Source organism: Pseudopipra pipra, chromosome 5 (genome assembly GCF_036250125.1).
Source record: "Pseudopipra pipra isolate bDixPip1 chromosome 5, bDixPip1.hap1, whole genome shotgun sequence".
Taxonomy (NCBI): Eukaryota; Metazoa; Chordata; class Aves; order Passeriformes; family Pipridae; genus Pseudopipra; species Pseudopipra pipra.
Window position 1 is genome coordinate 1,419,457 of NC_087553.1, and position 19,521 is coordinate 1,438,977.

A 19,521-nucleotide genomic window follows, 5' to 3' on the forward strand; every position below is an offset into this window, starting at 1 on the left:
CAGCAAACTGCTCACTGTGGACAGGAAAAACGACTTGATGCAAAGAAGGGAAAACAACCCACCAAACAACAGAGTAAGGGGTGCAACTTAATTTCAGGCCCTTTTATTCAGAAGGTGTTTGGCAGGGATTGTTTTATTCTCCCTGCCAGGGCCCAGACAAGTGAGCAATGTGTGCACCTTGCAGTAGGTCAGTCAGGGACTTCCCAGAGGTCCCTGAAATCCCACACAAATCCTGACAAACTGACAGAGCTCTTCCCCTACACCGTGACAAGCTGAAACATAATACCAGATGCATCAGTTACCAAATCTGTGCCACTTTAATCCAGTCATGGTGGACACAAACAGGGATTAGACAACATCCACATCAGGACATCATCCCTCAGTCTGGGAAATACAAGCACACAAGGCCACCACGTGCTCACTGGACAGCTGATTTTTTATGTCCCTTCCATCCCTATTAACACGTGGAGTTAAACTGAACCAAGAAAATTCCATTATTATGTCACAAATGTATAAAATTTGCTGTTGTTTAATGTGACATTTGAGTTAGGAAAAAAGCCTTTGTTCTGAAATCCAATTACTGACTAACACTGCTAAGCATGTAAATAGATAATTCCCAGATCTTCTTCTGACCTTTTCCCACAATTTCTATTAGACTTTAAACCACCAGTTTGGCAGAACAATTTCCAAGAAAGGACTTTCACCATCCCCACCACACAACCAGAGGTAACCTATGCAGAAATAAACACCCAGGGGCAAACTCCCTCTCACTTGGTTATTGATTTCCATCAACAGCTTTGCAACTAGAATGCATTTGGCCTTTTACCCTAAACAGGCAAAATGAGAAAACCAGGTTAAACACATCATTATACACTCCAACAAATGGACACTGAGAAAATCCCATTTCTTGACCCAGCAGAGAGAATCTTACTCCTTGCCTCCATTTTCATCACTGGCCTGATTAGATTATTGTGCCCTTCAAAAAAATTTCAGACACAGAACTAATTCATACTGTGAACAGCAAAGAAACATATTTATAAAAAAAATAAAATCACGAGCCAGGAACATCTCAATTTCCTCAACCTCTAAGAATCCACTGTTGATTCTCTGCCTCCCTTCTGCCTCATCCCCCTTCTCCTTGCATGCTCATGCTTTTCTTTAATTAAGCAAGTAAAAAAATCTTTGCCTGGAATTCCTCATTTTGTTTCTCCTCATTACTACTAAAAAAAAATAATCCAACACTGAAGGCAAATAGCACTATCTGGTCTTAAGATTTTTGTATCACCAGCTTTGATAGAATTTGGTTCCAGTGACCAAATATGACCTGATTCAACCATAAATTGCATATTCACTTTGCTGCCTGCTCCAGATGTGAAGCTTCATATCCTGAACTGCCAGTGCAGCAAAACCCAGCATTTAATGGAAATCTGCCATTACCACACACACTGGTCTGTTTGCAAAACCTGGTGTTTCAAGGCCCATAGTTTCAATACAAGTCTGTGCACTCAGACCCTCTGGATCTCAAGGCATCTCTCCAGCCTCCTACTTTCAGACAGCAGGACCACAGCTGATTGTTCTGGAATTCTGGGTCAGGAGTCTTCAATGAACCAGCAAAGACTTCAGCAACGCAGCACAGAAAGACAGGGGGAAAAAAACAGCCTGAGAAAAGTAACCAATTTACCTGGAGTATTAACAGCATCTGAATGATGGAGGGTGGAACTCTGGCTCTGGAACGGGACAATGCATCTTCCAGCTTTATGTTGAGGGTGATGATGTTCCTGAAGTGCAGCAGAGCCAGCTGCCGGACCGAGGGCTCCTTCCCCTGGCACACACAGACACAGCAGGGCCCAGCACAGGCAGGGTGAGAAACAGCTTCCAAAAATCCCCTGTCAAAACTCCTTCCTCCCCTTCTGAGGGACTGCAGGAGTGGCAAACCCAAGTGAAAAGCCAAAGGAACATAACAAAGGCTGGGGAGCAGCCTGTGAGTCTGCACAGTAAATCTGATTTGGCAGCAGGGAAGGCTACAGGCAGTGACTGAGTGTGTGTGCAGATGAAGGGCTGGGGTGAGCACTGAATTACATATATATTCATATATATATGAATATTTTGTACTTAACAGTATATCACTAATGAAATGTATCATATGTTTGAAAAAAAATAATAAAAAGCAGGGTTGCAAACTGGTTGAATTTCCATTATTTCCTAAGATTTTCTACACTGGTTGGCTACTGTTTTCAAATCACGGCTGGAATCCTGACTCAGCCCCACCTGTGGATCCTCTTTTCTCTCCAGTTTGAGAGACTTCACTACAAGGCAGGAGGAGCAGAGCTGAAGTTCCAAAGTGCATTTTCAAAGACATCTTTTTGCAGTTCAGCATTACCATGTCATGGAAGGAACTCCCAGCTGAAGAACACAAAAGAATACACCACCACCTCTGTCTGCAGAGATTAACAGCTCCTGCCTTAGGAGGAGTTGTAAAACTGTTCCTCCTGCTGGCATTAGGGCTTTTTCCTTGGGTATATATGGCTGTACACATATATTTTTGCCCGCTGTTGTGAGAGTTGTGGGCCAAATATTAACACTTCTGGAAGGTCTGGTATTCAGGTGGTGTTGACTTACCTAAGTCTGGACTAAAGAAGCCTGACCCAACCCCACCCATTCCTTTTCACTTTGTTAATATTTGTACTGAACACTTTGTTAATATTTATGCCGAAGAAGAGAAGACCCCAAACCTGCTTCAGTTGCTAATGAACAGAATTTAGAAGAGCACATAAGCAGCAGTTGGGCTTTGTGAAGTAACCTCAGGACATCAGCAACTAGATCTACTTGAATTTACCCCTCAAGGTTCCTTTGAAAATTCAAGTAATTATTTCCATCTGATAGGGGAGGAGACTCGTGTTACTAAAATATTTTCAAAGGCCTCAGAAACACAACAGAGAAAAGGATTGTTCAGTGCAATTTCCAAAACCTAATTTAGTTAAGTGCTTTGGAAAACCAGGCTGAGAGCCTGCTTATATCTCTAGGTGCCCAAATAACTTGGATTTAAATTATGGGGCACTTAGAAAAACCTCCCTTTGTGTTTCAGCATGTTTTTAATACCATCTTATTTCTGTTGTTTTGAAGTTTCTACTGGTAAGACACAAGCCTATGAGTGAAGTAGCCCTCTGTGTTTTTTGAGCTCTTCCCTTTCAGAATCAAATTCTGTGTGAAGTTACAGCTTTTCCACTGAAATCAGATTTCATGTATCTGTCACTATCTGCAGATGCAAATGGTAATATTGTGAATATCTGGGCATTTGTTTTAGGCATGAAGTTCACTTGGAAAACCGGGAGAAGGTTTCTGAAGTTTCCCCAAATATGTTCAGGCACCAAGCTCCCACTAACATCTGAAGGCACCTATGAGCAGCCCCAGAAGGTCACTTGTACCTCTCTGGTACAGATTTCCTTGGGACCTCAGTGATAAACAACACTTTGTGGCCACCAGTAAATTAGAAGATTGAGCCTTCACCCAAAGCAGATCAAGCATCTGTGGTGGATTTAAAATTACTGGAGTCAAAATCTGTGCTCATCTAAACTGGTGTAACTCCACTGGCTATTGCTGTCCCCTTCCAGCAGCACAGGATTTGATCTCAGAAACATAATCCCTTTTCACACTACACGAACAAATTCACAGTGCAGAGGAGGAAATGCATATATTGAAGTCCACACAGCTCCACTTATTTCATGGTGTGCATATCTCAGTTTATCAGTCACAACCCTTTTTTTCACTTTTAGTGTGAGCTGGCACAAGGACTAACCAGCCTCCCTGCACTCCACTTTTGTTTGCAAAGTTCCCCTTCACGTTTTCCACCCAAGCACTTCAAACCCATTTGCATAAGGAACTTATTTGCATGACATGACTGTACAGAACAGCTGCACTGGGAGGTTGGCCCAAGGAGAGAGAATGAAGGATTGCATCAATCTGCTCACGAACCAGTAAAGTTGCTTTTTCCAGTTTTTCAAGATTCTGTAGTAACAGAGTAATTTTTCACCTGCACAGGATAGAAAATAGCCTGGAGCATGGGCAGGACATCACTGAAGAAAAAATCCCAGGTTTCAGCTAAGGTATCCAGTAGTTTCTGCCCTGCAAAAACACAAAACAAACTCGTGAAGTGTTTAGGTTGTAACCAGCTCACTGCCAAGAGTAAAACATGCAGGAAACCATGTGAATCTCCTATTAAACACTAAGATGAATCACGTAGCAGCTACTGGCAGCAGTGTGGAATTATTACCCTTTTGGTGGCTTTTCAGGTGACACATAAAATCAGTAAACTAATAGTAAACTAATTAGTAAACTAATAGTAAACTCTTGGTAAACTCATAGATTCTGAGGCTACTCAGGAGCCCAGATCCACAGAGAGGAAACGTGGCTCAACAGCTGGATGCTGGCTTCAAATCCCTGCTCCCCAAAATGGCCCTGTGACTTTTTGGACAAGCTCTTTGCCATCCCTGTGCCCCAAAAACCAACCGTGAAAGGCGAGCAACGCCCCTGCACCTCCACCAGCACTATGGAGATGAACACAGCAATGATTAGGAGGCTTTCAGATGAGACAGTATGACTTATCAGGAAGCAAATTCAATGGCAATCAATCAGTATTACTATTGGTGTCAGAATCAGATACTATTCTTAAGTTCTGTATTGCTCTGGGCCTCAGCCAGGGAACATTTTGCCCAGAATTACACACATATCACAAAGCAACTACGCATGAAAGCACCTCCAGTGCTAACTGCAAAGTTAGCCAAGTGCCAATCTTGATTATGGGATACTTGACCCCCCTGCATTTTTAAGCACATGACCAACAGCACCAGCTCTGGCCCATCTGCAGCTCCTGAATTATTCCTGGGCTGCTGACTTTAAGTGCTTTCAGTGACAAATGTGGATCACCAGGCTGTACTGCAGCTGCTGGCTCGTGCAGCACACCAAGGTCCTCATTTCTGCACCACCAGGCAGGAGTTCTCTCTGTCCTACACACTGAAGAGGGTGTTCTCTGTTTCAGGTTTTTAAAACTTTCAAAAAACTTCTCTTCCAATAATTCTAATGAAACACAGCAGGGAACCAAGTCCAAAGTTTCCTGGGAGCTGTAGCAGTAATAATAATAATAATAATAAAAAATACCTGTGCTGGTTTTGGTTGGGCTAAGGCAATTTTCTTCCCAGTAGCTGTAGGAGCTGTGCTTTGTGTTTGTGCTGGATCAGTGCTGGTAACACAGGGATCTTTTAGTTCTTGCTGAGCAGGGCCTGCACAGAGCCAAGGCCTTTTCTGCTCCCCACCCGCCCCACCAGCGAGGGGCTGGGGGGCACAAGGGCTTGGGAGGGGACAGGACAGGACAGCTGATCCCAGCTGGCCACAGGGACATCCCAGCCCACGTGGGGTCATGCTCAGCATACAGAGCTGGGGGAGAAGGAGGAAGGGGGGATGTTGGAGTGATGGTGTTCATCTTCCCAAGTCAGTGTTGGGTGTGATGGGGCCCTGCTCCCCCAGAGATGCTGAACCACTGACCAACCACGGGAGGTGGGGAAGGAATTCCTTGTTTTGCTTTGCTTCCATGCACAATTTTTGCTTTCCCTAATAAACTCTCTTTACTGCAACCCATAAGTTCTCCTCCATCCCATCGGGGGAGTGGGACAGTGGCTGTGTGGGGCTGAGCTGCCAGCTGGGGTTCAACCACGACACCACCTTTGCATTTTAACACCCATCTACCAGTGCCTGGAACACTGAAGTGTTTGCAAGACACCACTCGATCATGAAGGAGAAGCCCAGCCACTCCACACCTCCAGGGCAGGGTTTGAAAGAGTTAAACATGTTAGTTGCCCACAAGTTGAGGTTAAGTAGAAACGAAGCCCCTACAAATCTGGTCCTTTCCAAACCTTGCTGCTAGAATTGTATGAAGTCAAATTACCTGGTGAGATAAACATGCCTTTACTGTCACACACTTATTCCACCTTGTGGGCAGCTTGTTCTGTGAAGTGATGGATTTCTGTACAGCAGCTCAGAAAGGCTGCAGAGTTAAATGCCTTAGGCAGGCAGGCCTTTTATTGAGGGCTGTGGAAGAATTCCTATGCTTTGCTGATGATTCCACATGAAGGAACAGGACTTACATGTCCTTTCAAAAATATATCTTTTTTTTTTACTATCAGGCAAAGGTCCCTACATTTACCATAAGCATTTGCTGGATTCCAGGAAACTGGGTTACTCTAAATGCTCATTTTAATGAAGCACAATATAATCAATATTGTATGACATAAAAAATGCATGCATCACTTTTCACAGGGCTTCTAGAAGTTAACTGAAACTCCTGAAAGAAATGTAAGAATAAATAATTAGGTATTAGGAAGAAATTCCTCCCTGTGAGGGTGGGGAGGCCCTGGCACAGGTTGCCCAGAGAAGCTGTGGCTGCCCCTGGATCCCTGGAAGTGCCCAAGGCCAGGCTGGACGGGGCTTGGAGCAACCTGGGATAGTAGAAGGTGTCCCTGTTTAATCCCCACCTTACCAGAATTTCTGACCATATTTTAAGGGGGCACCCACAAAAGGACACACTAAATCAAAAAAACAACATAAGCTTAAAGTCAACAGTTTGCTAAAACTTTGTATTTCCTAAACACGTTCCTATATTTGAAAGCCCTTCAGTGGTCTCACATTTCAGTTTTTCATCTCAGCTTTGATCTCAAACACCAGATATAGTATTTTTGATTTTCAAGCTGGTAAAATCAGAAAAAAATAGGGTTGGACCTTGCTAGGTCTCATTTGCTGATTTGATACTTAAAATCCAACTTTCTTTGTGATTTGAAAAGCAGCTGTGAAGGCCTTGAGATCCTTACAGCTCCCCTTGTGCTCTCCAAGCTGTTATTTTATACCACTGAGGAATTTGGTGTTCAGCTTAAAGAGTTTCAGTACTCTTTTTGTGGGTTTTGGGGTTTTTAATGTGAAATTGGTTCTCTTTTTGTGGTGTCCAGGGCTGTTGTCTCTTCATCAGGAAAGCTGGGTCCCATAGCACCATTGCTGATCAGTGGTACTGTCAGCAGTGAAAGGTCACATCCAGGATTTACAGAGAGCTGAGACTAATGGAAATGGTTGTCTCCAAGCTCCTGCTTGAGCAGTTTATTTAAACTAAGTGATATCATGGCTGCAGCTCTGAAAAAGGAGAGATGGATTTCTTTAAAATCGAACTTAACTTCCCAAAGGTCTTCAGACTGTTTACATGGGCAATAATTCCTGAAGATACACCCAAACCACTTCACACCTGATGATGTATAAAATCAAGAGAATCACTGAGGTTGGAAAAGACCTTGAAGATCATCAAGTCCAACCATTCCCCCAGCACTGCCCAGGCCACCACGAAACCACGTCCCCAAGTGCCACATCTACACCTTTTAAACCCCTCCAGGGCTGGTAACTCAACCACTTCCCTGGGCAGCCCGTTCCAGTGCCTGAACAACCCTTTTGGGGAGGAGATTTTTCCCAATATCAGATCTAAAGTTCCCCTGGCACAACCTGACATATTTAACAGCACATCTAAATGCACAGGACACAAAACAGGGGCGGCTGTAAAACAACCCATCAGGTGGAGGTTTATCCTTCACGTCCACTTCCATAAGGTGGCACCTCCAGAGGGTGCAGACACTCAAATGAAGTGACTGCTGAAAAGAGACAGTGTCTTACCTCATTTATGGAAGCTCTTAAAACAACCTACTGCATTATTCTGGACTGAGATACTTCGACTAACTGGGATCTTCCTGCTCCTTTTTTTGTTTCCTAAGAGATCTCAGTCTATTTTTCCACTTTTCCTGAACATTAAGCAGGCTATAACTGAAGGAGGTGTCCATGGTGGAGGCAATCCTTCCTTTACCCCCTGGATGCTGCTCCAGGCAATCACCTCCCCTTGATGAAAGCTCATGAGAACACCAAGGCAGGACACAACAGGCTGTAGGAATGGATTCCTACATGCTAATCCATAGTCCCAGGAAGATAATGGGAAGCATCCCACTGCCTCCAGAATGCATTTGCTAGAACTCCTGTGACAGACACAGCTCAAAAGCCAAGTTACCTTCATAAAACCGGATCTTGTCCCTTAGGATCACCATGCCTTTTGTGAGCAGCTGATTCTGTAAATAAAATATAGACTACCTTTACTCAACTCTGCACTTCCCTGCAGCCATCACATTTCACATTTTGTTCATTCCTAACCTTTGACAATGAGGGGGATCTTTTATTTTATTTTAATGATCAAACATCAGAGGGCTCCTCCTGTGTCCATCCTGCTTAAATCACCTGGGACACTCGTCAAATGATGATGTTTTCAGGACACAGCATGTATTTTGTGCAGTACAAAGTGCTTCTCAAACTTCAAAACATGGACTCTATCTTAGAGAAGCGAAAAGAATATTGCTTCAAAAACAGACAGTGGTACTTACTGCTAAATGTCTTTCACTGGTTTACTCAGGAACTTGAAATTTAAGTTAAAAAAGAGAATGTGTGAAATCTGCTGAAAGACAGCAATGTCATACAGAAATACAGGGGCAGCTCAGGCTTTCACTATCTAATTATATATATTTATATATAAAATCCAAATCTTACTAGCCCATAAATGACAAAAGCTCAGAGAAGCCAGTGCACATCTCTGAATGGCTTCAAGGGTCTCCAGATCAGCATTTAGAGTGGGTGACATGATTTTGCTCAGTAGCACATAACAACACTGGATTTAAATAAAGAGAGCACGTGCCTACCTGCAGATATTCAGTGAAAAAGGATCCCAGTTCTGTTTTCAGTAATTGCCTGTATTGAAAAGAGTAAGAAAAGAATCCGTGTGATCAGCTGTGCACTGCATGAGAGAGGGGAAGTCACTGACAGCAAAATATTTCTGTATGAGCACAGAGCCTGTCAATAATGACTAACTGCAAAAAGGGCCAACAGGATCAACAAATACCAAGACTCCCAACCAGCCTTTCTGTGTGTTGGAAAATATCTGCTGTGGTTTTGGACGGCTCAGTTGCACAAACACCCAGGAAAGGAAATTTAAGATTTGATGAAAAGAGGACGCTTTCCATCCTACATCCAACCCTTTTAAAAATGCTCCAGTTGTTCCCCTGCAGTGCCAGGGCTTCACTGGTGCCTGGTGACACGGGAGAACTCCTGGTGACCTCTGACCATCTGTGGCTCTGAGCCAAAAACTGAGCACGTGACTTGGCTGTCGTCCTCAAAGAGCCAAATCATCCCTGTCCTGCAGAAGGGGGAAATACAGAGCTGTGAAAAAATACCTGGAGAGAAACCTGCAGCGGGATGATACTCTGTGTGTTTTGTTGCTGGTGTGAAACTTTGCACTGAAAGGGCCACAATTTTCCACTCAGGAGACTCAACAATTTCAGTTTTATATGCTTTCAGGGAAAAAGCAGGCAGGAATTGAACAGTTTAGCTCTGCCTTTCGTGATTTCTCCAGACTCAAACCTACAAAGCTACTCTGAAGAGCAAACAAAGCTAAAAAAAAAATATCCCACAAACAACCCTCAAATCCAGAAATTTAATTCGATTCAGTCCATGAGCTCACTGTTTGTATCCAGGGAAAACTCATTACATTGCTAAAAAGCTGTGTGTTATTTAAGGCTCACATATTAGTTCTCTGCAGCCAGGTCACTACTTAAATGCATAAATGACAGCTCAGGCCTCACAGAAATGCAGCCCCAGCTGGGTTTTCTGAACACATGCAAGTCTGGCCTGGAGCTCTTTTGAAAACCTGTCTGTGTGACCACCTCAGGTCCCATGAAGAAATGAGGTCAAATTTGATTTAAAATCCAAACACCCGCTGTAATTAGGGTAGTAATGAAATTCTACTTTCAGGAGCTTGTCATCTATTTCTTTGTGTTATGTCTTCGACTGACAAATAACTCCTTAATCAAATTATTTTACCAGTAAACAAAGAGACATCAAACCAATTCCATGAAAGTCTACAGGAGCTGGTTCTGATGTTTTTGCAACAGATGCTTTGGCACAGCCTCTCGAGATCTCCCGAAAGTTCAGGGCAAAGAGGAGCAGGTCAGTCTCTAGCAGGCTGAAATAGAGTATCTGATTTATTTATCCTCAAGCACATGTCCACACTGACCCCACAGCACCCTGTGGAAACACTCCAGGCAGAAATGAAAGAAAAAATAAACAAAAAGAAGAGGGGTTTTTGGATGCTCAGAGGCATCAAAATCCTTTTCAGCTTGAAACTTGATTGACTCAGACAAACTATCCACAGACAAGAATTCTAAAACCCAGTTCAGGCTTTACCCACAGGTCTCTCATTGCCATGAAGAGCCATTGGGTTGCCAGACCCTTTGGCATGTGGTTGCAATGGCACTAAAGGTTCATCTTGCTTTGAACATGGATACAGAGACTATTTTTAGGCTAAAATAACAAGGAAGTTGCAGTTTTGAATTCTCCTGCAAGAGAGAATTTATTCCCAGGCATCTCTTCATGCCACTGTCTCAAAACAATGCTGATACTCTCTGCTGACATTTCCTTAGCTTCCTACCCTCTCCTCAAGCTGGCAGCTCCACCTGGATTCCTCACTGCCTTGAACACAGTCTTGCAAATACCTTCTCTTTTCATATTTTAGGTTCTACTGATAATTCCTGGCATTTAGGACAGGAAATTAAAAAAAAAAAAAGGTTCTACTTATCCAGCAATAAGTAGACATAAACCAAATAGATAAACCAAACAGATAGACAGATAAAACAAAACCCCAGCACATTTCCATTCTTTCAGCTGGGAATGAACTAAACAACCTGTTTGAAGTTAATGACATGCACTGGACTGCACCACACCAAGCAGCACCACGGCCACACAACATCTCTGCTCACAGGGCAGGAGAACTGACAGCACAATTAATGCATCTTGCTTTTCGAATCCCTAATAATAAAGGTCCTTCAAGCTACTTAATTAATTTCTAGTGAAACAGTGAGGCCCTCAGGCCAGATCAGAACACTGGGGTTTGATGGTTTTTGTATGTATTCATTTAAAAGGGATCCCCAACAAAACTGGATCCGAGACATTGCTTGTGATTTCTTTTTCACCCTTGCTTCGTTTCATTGAACAGGAATCAGTCAGATCCTGGATAATTCCGATTACTGACCAACCTTAGACATGTGGACACCATGGTGGAATCCAGGGGAAAATCTGATTAAACCTGAAAGAGATCCCTGACCAGACTGCAGGGCTCATTTCAAATACATCTAATTTTTAAGCCACTCTTGTCTGCCACTGGCATCAGGTCTTCATTGCCTATCTAATGAATTAATAAATTAAGAAAATATAAATTCACATAAAACATGCTAAAGTAGCTCATGACTATTTTTCTTCCTGCTGCTGCTTCTTTGGTTCATTTTGAAATTAACTCTTGCAACATTACTCAGAATGGAAAGGTTAACACTGTGTAATAACTACTCAATACAGTTAAATGAAGCACATGGAAACAAGTGATTTGACTGGGTTTGAACTCTTGCTGCTGAAGAGGAAATGCCACTAAAATGTGCTTTGTTTGCATCAAATCAGTATCCTGAAACTCAGAAAAGAGGCAGCTATAAATATGTATTAGCTTTAATACAGGACATCCTGCTTCCACTGCATTTCCTTTTCCTTCCTCTTCTTCCTTGTTTTACAAGTGGTCAAAATAAACACTTTGAAATGGTACATGAAATAAAAAAAGGACCACTATTGGATTACAAGCATCACACACTTGCACCAAGGGAAAACTAAACAGTACATATACAAATGTAGATTTCTACTGCCTGGCTTTTGGATCAAAAGTTACAGCAGTGTGAGAGAAACTCAAATCCCACGCAGGTTTTATTGGCAACAGGGATTCTGAGTGCTGTGAAACTGCATATTTAAGGCCACTTTCTAACACCAGAGGAATGCAAGAATAGTGTCAAAAGGTACAGACAAGTGGCAGCTCTTATGAGCCTAATCTGGAAGAAAAGTAAGTGGTACTGTACAGATTTGTACCCACTGATGTTTCCTTAAACCATCAGGGTTCAAAGCCTTGAGATGTGTGCTCAGAAAAGGAAGTTTTATGTGTTTATTTGCATGTATGTCATAACAATATAGGTGACATTCCTGAGCCAAAACAATGGTGAGCAAATATTGTTCAAATATTTACACTCGGGCTGGGAGTCAACTTGGACATTCAGGGGTTTATATTATGGAAAGTATTCCAGAATCCGCTGTAATCAAAGTGGTAAGATAAAATAACATCTTTTACTGTCCTGTAACTGTTAGAAAAAGTAACTAACTAACATTAACCATTTACCTGAGTGCTGCCCAGTGGAAAATAATGGCTGTGTGTTTCTTTTTTCATTATGTAGTTGTGGGGAGAACGCACCTAAAACAATCATAAGGCAAGCATACACTTGTTCCACTTCTGAGGTCTTGCTAATGAATCTGATATTTTTGCACTCAATAGTAACATGACCACAAAGAAAGTTATTTTGAAATAAACAGCAGTAGCAGTAGGACAGGTATTTTTGGCATGTGTCAGATCAGTAATTTCTTAGCTTAGTTTTGAGCTGAACTTAAGTGAGGCAAAAGGGCTTTGGGTACAACTAGTTAGGAGGTCCTAAAACATTGTGGACTAAAATGAGGTGCACAGCAGGAGTGCAGCAGCTTCTGGAAAGAGGCTGTGGCTGGATATGTGAAAAAAACCCCTAAAAATCAGTCTATTTGTAGTCAGCTGCCTGTTCAGCTGCATGGGGTGTTGCAATAAATTCAACACAACAGTTTTGTAAGGTGCAGGGTCTACACCCAGGTAAATTCAAGCAAAATTTGGGCACAATTCTATCTGTCTTCTATTTGTTGGTTTGTACAAGATGCCATCAGCCTCTGTCACAGCAGCAGACAATTCTTCCTCTTTGTCCCCCACCAGGCAAATGCACTGGGCCAGGAAATCTCAGCCCAGAACTACTGCTTTTTGTCATTCAGGTAAAGCTGAAGAATCCTAACTGCACTTACAATAATGATGATTAACCATTATCCCAATAACTACCTCAGCATGATTGAAGGATCAGGCTAACTGACAGCCATCCTAGAGAAGCTATTCTTTGGATGTCATTTTCTCCCCAGAGAAGCAAGAAATAACTGACTAAGTTTCTTTTCATTTTAAAAAGACAGAGAGAGGGAAGAAGAGCGAACACAAGCCCAATGCCATTTGTCTGCACTTCTCTGAAGGTATTCCCACAATTAAAGGCCAGCTATCCCAGACTGGGAACCAGACAGGGACAGATAAACCCAGAATATCTGGATATTGTGGGGATTTTGTCAGACTCCAGTGCCCAGACAGAGTAGGAATAAGCAGTAAGGGGAAGGGAATAACTGAGGTTCTTATCTGAAGACAGTCAGGGAATGCAATAAGCTGTCTGTCTTTTTGTAAGTGCAGATTCTTCTCCACCATTTATTTTACAAAGCACTGGGACAAATTTCTACAAGAAAATCTGCTGCCTTGCCCTTGCCAGCCAGAGAAGGTTTGGTGAGCAATACTAAGTGCTGAAAAAGCAGTAAAAGGTGAAGTGCTGTAAATCCAGATATCAGCTTATCTCTCGGTAAACTTTTCAACTATACCTGAAATAACTTGAATAGTAGGATTTTTGCCCCCTCTCCCTTTTTTTTTAAAGAAAAAATGTCCCATTATACACCTCTTGGTGTGCATTTAGTCTGTTGCAAACAGTGCCATCATAGTATGAGAAGGAAATAGGAACCTTAACCAATGTTGACAAGACAGCTTTGTAACTTCTACACACGCTCAGGCTGTGAGGAAGGAGCAGCTAAATCCAAGGGACCACCAGGCAGCACATCTTCCCTTGCCATGTCCCACTGAGTGCCTGGAGGTTTTCCCTCCTCCAGGGATGCAAGGGAAGCACCTCAGAGCCAGGCCTGGCCCATGGAAACGGCAGCATCACTGCAGTGGAACAGGGCTGCATCACTAGAGGGGTCCAGGTTTTCCCTTCCTCAGTTTTAAACCAGCACATCAAGACAGAAATAAAGCCTCCTCTCTTGGCTGGATTCCTTGCTGCAGGAGGAACCCAGCCCAGCTCTCAGAGCACGGCCAGGTGTCGACACACGTCAGCAACAGCCATTCACTGAGGCCAAACTGACTCAAAAACCACCACTGGGGGGGAAAAAACCCACCTTAATAGTGCTGCAGGAGCTCTACAGTGCAAGTGCTGCCAACAGCACCCCGCCAGAGCCGAGTCTCTTACCTGACTCCTTCGTTGAGGTTGTAGAGCTCATGGTCTGGGAGCCCCTTGCGCTGGAACACCGCTATTACTCCATTGTGGATGCTGCAAGAGGACACGAGGAGACATCAGCACCCACAAACACTTCAGAAGGGTCTCACTTCCACAGTGAGCTCAACATTTCTTTCTAGACACTGCAGGACCTTTTTTAGAAGTCATAGGTGACTTCTGGTACCCCATCCGTGCCCTAAAGGGAATTATTGCCCGGAAAAGAGATGACACCTTTGAAAATCAGCTCTTTTTGTTCTGCTCCAATTTCGTAGCTTTAACAGTTGCACATCTGAAATCAGTAATTTCAGAAAACTTAGGCCTATATATTTTAGGTATTTTAAGAATCTTAAGTGTAACTTTTAATATATTTCCATATTAAGTATATTTGAAGTATTCTGAAATATGGTTTTGTCTCTGTGGCTCACTAGAGAGACAATTAACAGCTTTGCTATGAGATCAGTGATGATATTCCCAGCATTGCTGGCATATATTTGTCTGAGCTGTGGTTATTTGACTTCATTATCAACAAATCATCATTTATACAGGCTTGACACTATACCTGAACTTTTACCCCTAAATATAGCATCTCTTTTCTAGAACGTAATCTCAAGAATTTTTAGTTCTTAACCCCCCATGAGCACTAGATAATTATGTATTTTAAGTCCATTTAACCTGTCTCTCATTCATTTTTGAAAACGGAACAACAGAAACGGGGCAATTGGTTACAAAGACTGTTTCCTATTACCACTCAGTCATTTCTCAAAGATTTACCCTTCAGCTACAGCAAAGACAAGGCTGTGCTGAAAGAACTACAGGTTAAGAGTTTCTAAGGGGGACAGCAGGAGAGGAAGCGACGTGCTCAGCACAGGCCAACCATCTGTCCCACAAAAATGCTCCATTTTCGCTTTCAGTGCCATTTGTAACTGTTCTGGAGGCAGATGTTGCTCAGAGGTGATGACTTTCTGCTGCAATCAGGTGCAATCAATGACAGGACTGAGACCACAGAACTCTCTAGCTCAGTACAAAGCCACACACCCGACGCTGTCTCTGGCCACCTGCCCTAAGAATTCCAGGATGCTGAAAGACAAAAACCTGCCAGGTACTGCAGGTACCTGGCAATTCACATGCTGAAGCAGAGACACTGAATGGTGCCCTGACCTCGACAAGACAGCACCTCAAAGGATGACTGAAATGAGTGTGTGCTTCAAAAGGAAGCTCTGAAATGCTCCTGAAATACGCTGAAAACAATTAGTGTGGTGACACATCACCCAAATTCACTGAGCTTGGGTCTGAGGACAAAGGTGAAGCAGTGCCAGAGAAAAGTGAGACTAAACCTGTTCCAGCATGAGGAGAAGCGTCCTTCCCCAACCCAGTGCCACCTTTTTTAGCCTCACAGTTTTGACTCCAGAAGGAAAGAAGACTCACACAGTCCCTCCATCTGTCAGCTCACCCCCTTTTCTCAAACACTCCTCCACTCTTGTAACTGCTTAGCAACTTCTACCACATTTAACTATGGAATGGAAGTCCCCAAAACATTAAGGTCTTTTAGGTTTCAGCTGGGGTAGAAGGAGCTTCTTTTAGTGACTAAGAACATTGTGCAGGGTGAGCTCAGCCTTTATTTGACATGCACACAGATGCTTTTATAGCTTCCTGACACTAACACACAAAAAAAGCAGCTTTTATCTGCTCCACTGCCCGTGGTACTGCTACATGAATTCCAACATGACTGCTCTTAGTGAAGTGACCCAGTCAGTGCCAGTGGTGGGAATGAAGTTATTTCTGTCTGACTTTACCCCGTGTGTACTATAAAGATGATGCCACAGCTTCTCTGGGCAACCTGTGCCAGGGCCTCACCACCCTCACGGGGAAGACTTTCTTCTTAACATCTAACCTAAGCCTCCCCCTTGTCCTGCCACCACATGTCCTTGTAAATAGTCCCTCTCCATCTTTCCTGTAGGCTTGGTCAGCTCCAGGGCCACATCCAGCCCCGTGGGGCTGCTCCCCCTGCAAGGGGATGTCACTGCAGGAGCTGTGCCAGGAGGCAGCACAGTGTGCCCGGGGCCCTCAGGCACCCACTCTGAACCTTCCCAGGTAAAACAGTCCCTTCCAGTGCCTGCTGGGAGCACAGGACTGGGGTGGGAGGTAAACCCACCACTGTTCACCGAGAGATTCGAAATGCAGGCACACAGCAGCAAAGAGAGGCACTGCTGGGAAAGCTCTGCCACGTTCAGCTGCGGGAAAAGGAAATTAAAAGCGGCAGGTGAAGGATAGGATACACTGTGGAGAAACCCAGAAGCAGATAAAAAATAAGAACCATTATCCTCTTCTCTCTTTTGGAGATGCTTCCCTTATCCATTCCCCCCTCACCCCAGCAGCCCCTCTTTCCCCCCTCCACCCACGGGCACAGACACACACTCATGATCTCACCCAGCTTGTTTTGGCTGGCTCCAACAGACACACTCAATTTACGATTATTTGAAAATTGGCAGCTAAATGTCTCTGGTACACAGGGAAGTGACTTGGGTGTTTTAATATTATGAGTAATATGGGAAGAACGATTAATGTAGTGAATAAAACAAGCAGTCTTTACACGCTCCTCTGATTCGGAAATGAACTTTGCAATGTTCCCTGCCAGCCTTCTGCAGAGAACAATGACTAAATATCTCTCCTAAAAGCCAGCCTGCTCTCTTCTCTTTCTCTCTGGCACTACTTTCTGAATGAGGGGGAGGTTTTCTCTCTCCAGCTTAACAGGTCCATTATTATTCCTTAAAGAAATAAGAGAGAGCAAGCTTTTTAAGCAATAACTAAGGGGGACAGGTTGTGAGGATTTAAGTTATTGCCTGCATAAAACATCCCAGCAGCCATCTTTTAACCTGCCTGGGATCTCCCTTGTAGTGAGGGACAATATCCTTGTCTGGAAAACAAGTCTTGGCCTCACTATGTTGACCTTTCCTTTCCATTGCAGACAGCAGTGCTTGTATGGAGGGTGCAGGATTAGTCCCTGGCTGCAGGTGACACGGGAATGCCACCATGATCTGGCCCTCCACTTGCCCAAGAGGCAACAAAAAGGAACTGGAGTAACCAGGATGCTGTTGGTGGCCTCGGTGTAAAGATATTAAAAGGTTGGCTCAAATCTTCTCCGTTACATTAAGCTAATGAAAAAACCCAACCCTTGCTTGAATCAAAGCAACTCTATGGTTTCTACGAGTGATTATTTAAAAGGGTTTGGTCACAATGGTATAACCTTTTGGTGTAAAGAAAATCTTGAGCTGCTGCTTACAAACCAAAGTCCTGTAGGATGCTTGAGGTGGGTGGATCACCCTTACTGTGCCTGTGACCAGCCTTCACTGAGGCTTAAGTCAATAATGAATGCAATTAAACTCACCTTGTAATAGTTAACCTGAACTGAAAATGCCTTGTAAACTCCCTGCTGTGACTCTTTTACAATGTGAAAGTTAATAATGGGTCACTCGTGCACTGATATTACTCTGAACACCTTCCCTGTAGTTGCTGTGTCTGTAAATGTGTGCACAAGAACACAGGAAACAAAACAGAGCCCAGAGAGCTCTACAGAGCAGGCTGGCTGTAGGAGGGGAAATCAGGATCAGAAAACTGAAGAGACCAGTCTTTTTGGTGGGGAAACAAAATGTCAGATGGCTCCAGCAATGTATTGTACTTATCTATCCCACCACAGGTACAGATCGCCAAAGGAAAACTACGTACAACCAAGGCAGCATGCACAGCCACAAAAATCAAGCCAGCAGCCTAAGGAACTTCACCTCTCTGGAAAGACAACTCGTTCTGGATTTGTCTGATCCTCCAGAGGAGGAGGAGGCAGCTCCAGGACTCGTTATTCAGCTGTGCAGGATGGGGGGAATGGCAGCTCCAGCACTCACAGCACGGACCTTCCTCACCTTCTGCTTCAGCACAAAGGGATCAGAAAGGTGTAAATTCCCAGAGCACAGAGCTGGATCCTCACTGATGTTCTTTCACTGACATTTGGAAGCCAAGAAGGAAAAACTACTGTGATTAAAACACCCTTTTCTGCCAGGTGAGAATCAGTTTGGCCACAGAGATGAGGAACAACTCCAAAGCTGGACTCGCAAGTCTCTAAATCCTGACCTGTGTGCTTCAACTGAGGCCACAGTTCTCCCAGCTCCACATTTCCTGGGAAAAGCATTTAGACTGGCCCATGTTTACATGCCTGCACAGCACACAGGTAATTTTAGTTCTCTAAAGCAGCCACTGCCTTTGTATGCAAACAGCATGGGTGAAAATACTAGGGTGATTTTTATGTAGTGTTTGCAAATTCTCCCCTTCCCAGAGCTCCAGGTGAGGTCCAGGAGCAAAAACAATGCTGTGTGAATAATCACACCCTGTGACTACCAGGCAGTTAAAGACAACATTTTCATTTTCAAAAGGGACTAAATGACTGAGGGCTTGTTTCCTCTGGACAGTTAGAGGAACAGCTAATTAACAATAACTAACCTGATACACTTGCATCAAAACCTTATTGAAGACATCCTTGCTACAGAATAAAACCTCACTTTTCTGAACTAGCCTAATCCAATTGGGAAGAGCCCATTTTCAGCACAGCTTCAGTCCAGCTGCAACTCCCCAGGCTTTCCACGAGGCTTTGACCCCTTCCAAATAAGCTTCCAGCTGCTAGTTCACTTATGGTCCTGGAATTTCTACCAAGGTAAAGCAGCCTGCAAAAAGAGGGATAGGTTTCAGTTTTGCACTGGATCATGCAACTGAAAATAAGCTGGTCTGCAAAACTCCTTCTTCAAAGAGTTTGGGAGGCATTAGTTCACTGACTTCACCAACTACAAACACTTGTCTTACACATGAAGAAGCTGAGACAGGCAGGTGATGGGATTTCCCAGAGGTGTTACTGAGTCAGTATTTCTATGGATTGTAGGACAAAGGAGACTTTGGCATCCAATTATAACTGCATTGAAGGAAGGATAAATAATTAGGGAGGGCTATGTGGAGCAGCAATTCTCCATCATCACCACCACTTTGTATTACTGCAGTCAAGGCTGGAACATGCTCTGTGGTGCAGTGGTGGCTTGACCAGTGGGAAGTCCCTTCAGCAGCCCCTTTCCTCCCCCTCACTCCAGTTAGGCTCTGTCTACCCTCCATCCACACACTGTGTCAAACATTCCAAACAAAGGGTCAGGAAAAAAAAAGACGGGTGATCCTCAGACAGGCAGAAGAATTTCAAAAT

General features: G+C 43.7%; 1 protein-coding gene across 5 annotated transcripts in view; it reads right to left on the reverse strand.

Moving 5' to 3' along the window:
- Positions 1 to 19,521, reverse strand: part of PRR5 (proline rich 5) — a 76,970-nt gene that overhangs the window by 21,625 nt on the left and 35,824 nt on the right. For all 5 annotated transcript variants that reach the window (XM_064654070.1, XM_064654068.1, XM_064654067.1 and 2 more), the window contains 5 exons: positions 14,265 to 14,345; positions 8,763 to 8,811; positions 8,084 to 8,141; positions 4,031 to 4,122; positions 1,682 to 1,822 (listed from right to left, as the gene is read on the reverse strand). In XM_064654070.1, the coding sequence (XP_064510140.1) occupies positions 1,682 to 1,822; positions 4,031 to 4,122; positions 8,084 to 8,141; positions 8,763 to 8,811; positions 14,265 to 14,345 (421 nt within the window). The remainder of the gene's footprint in view (positions 1 to 1,681; positions 1,823 to 4,030; positions 4,123 to 8,083; positions 8,142 to 8,762; positions 8,812 to 14,264; positions 14,346 to 19,521) is intronic.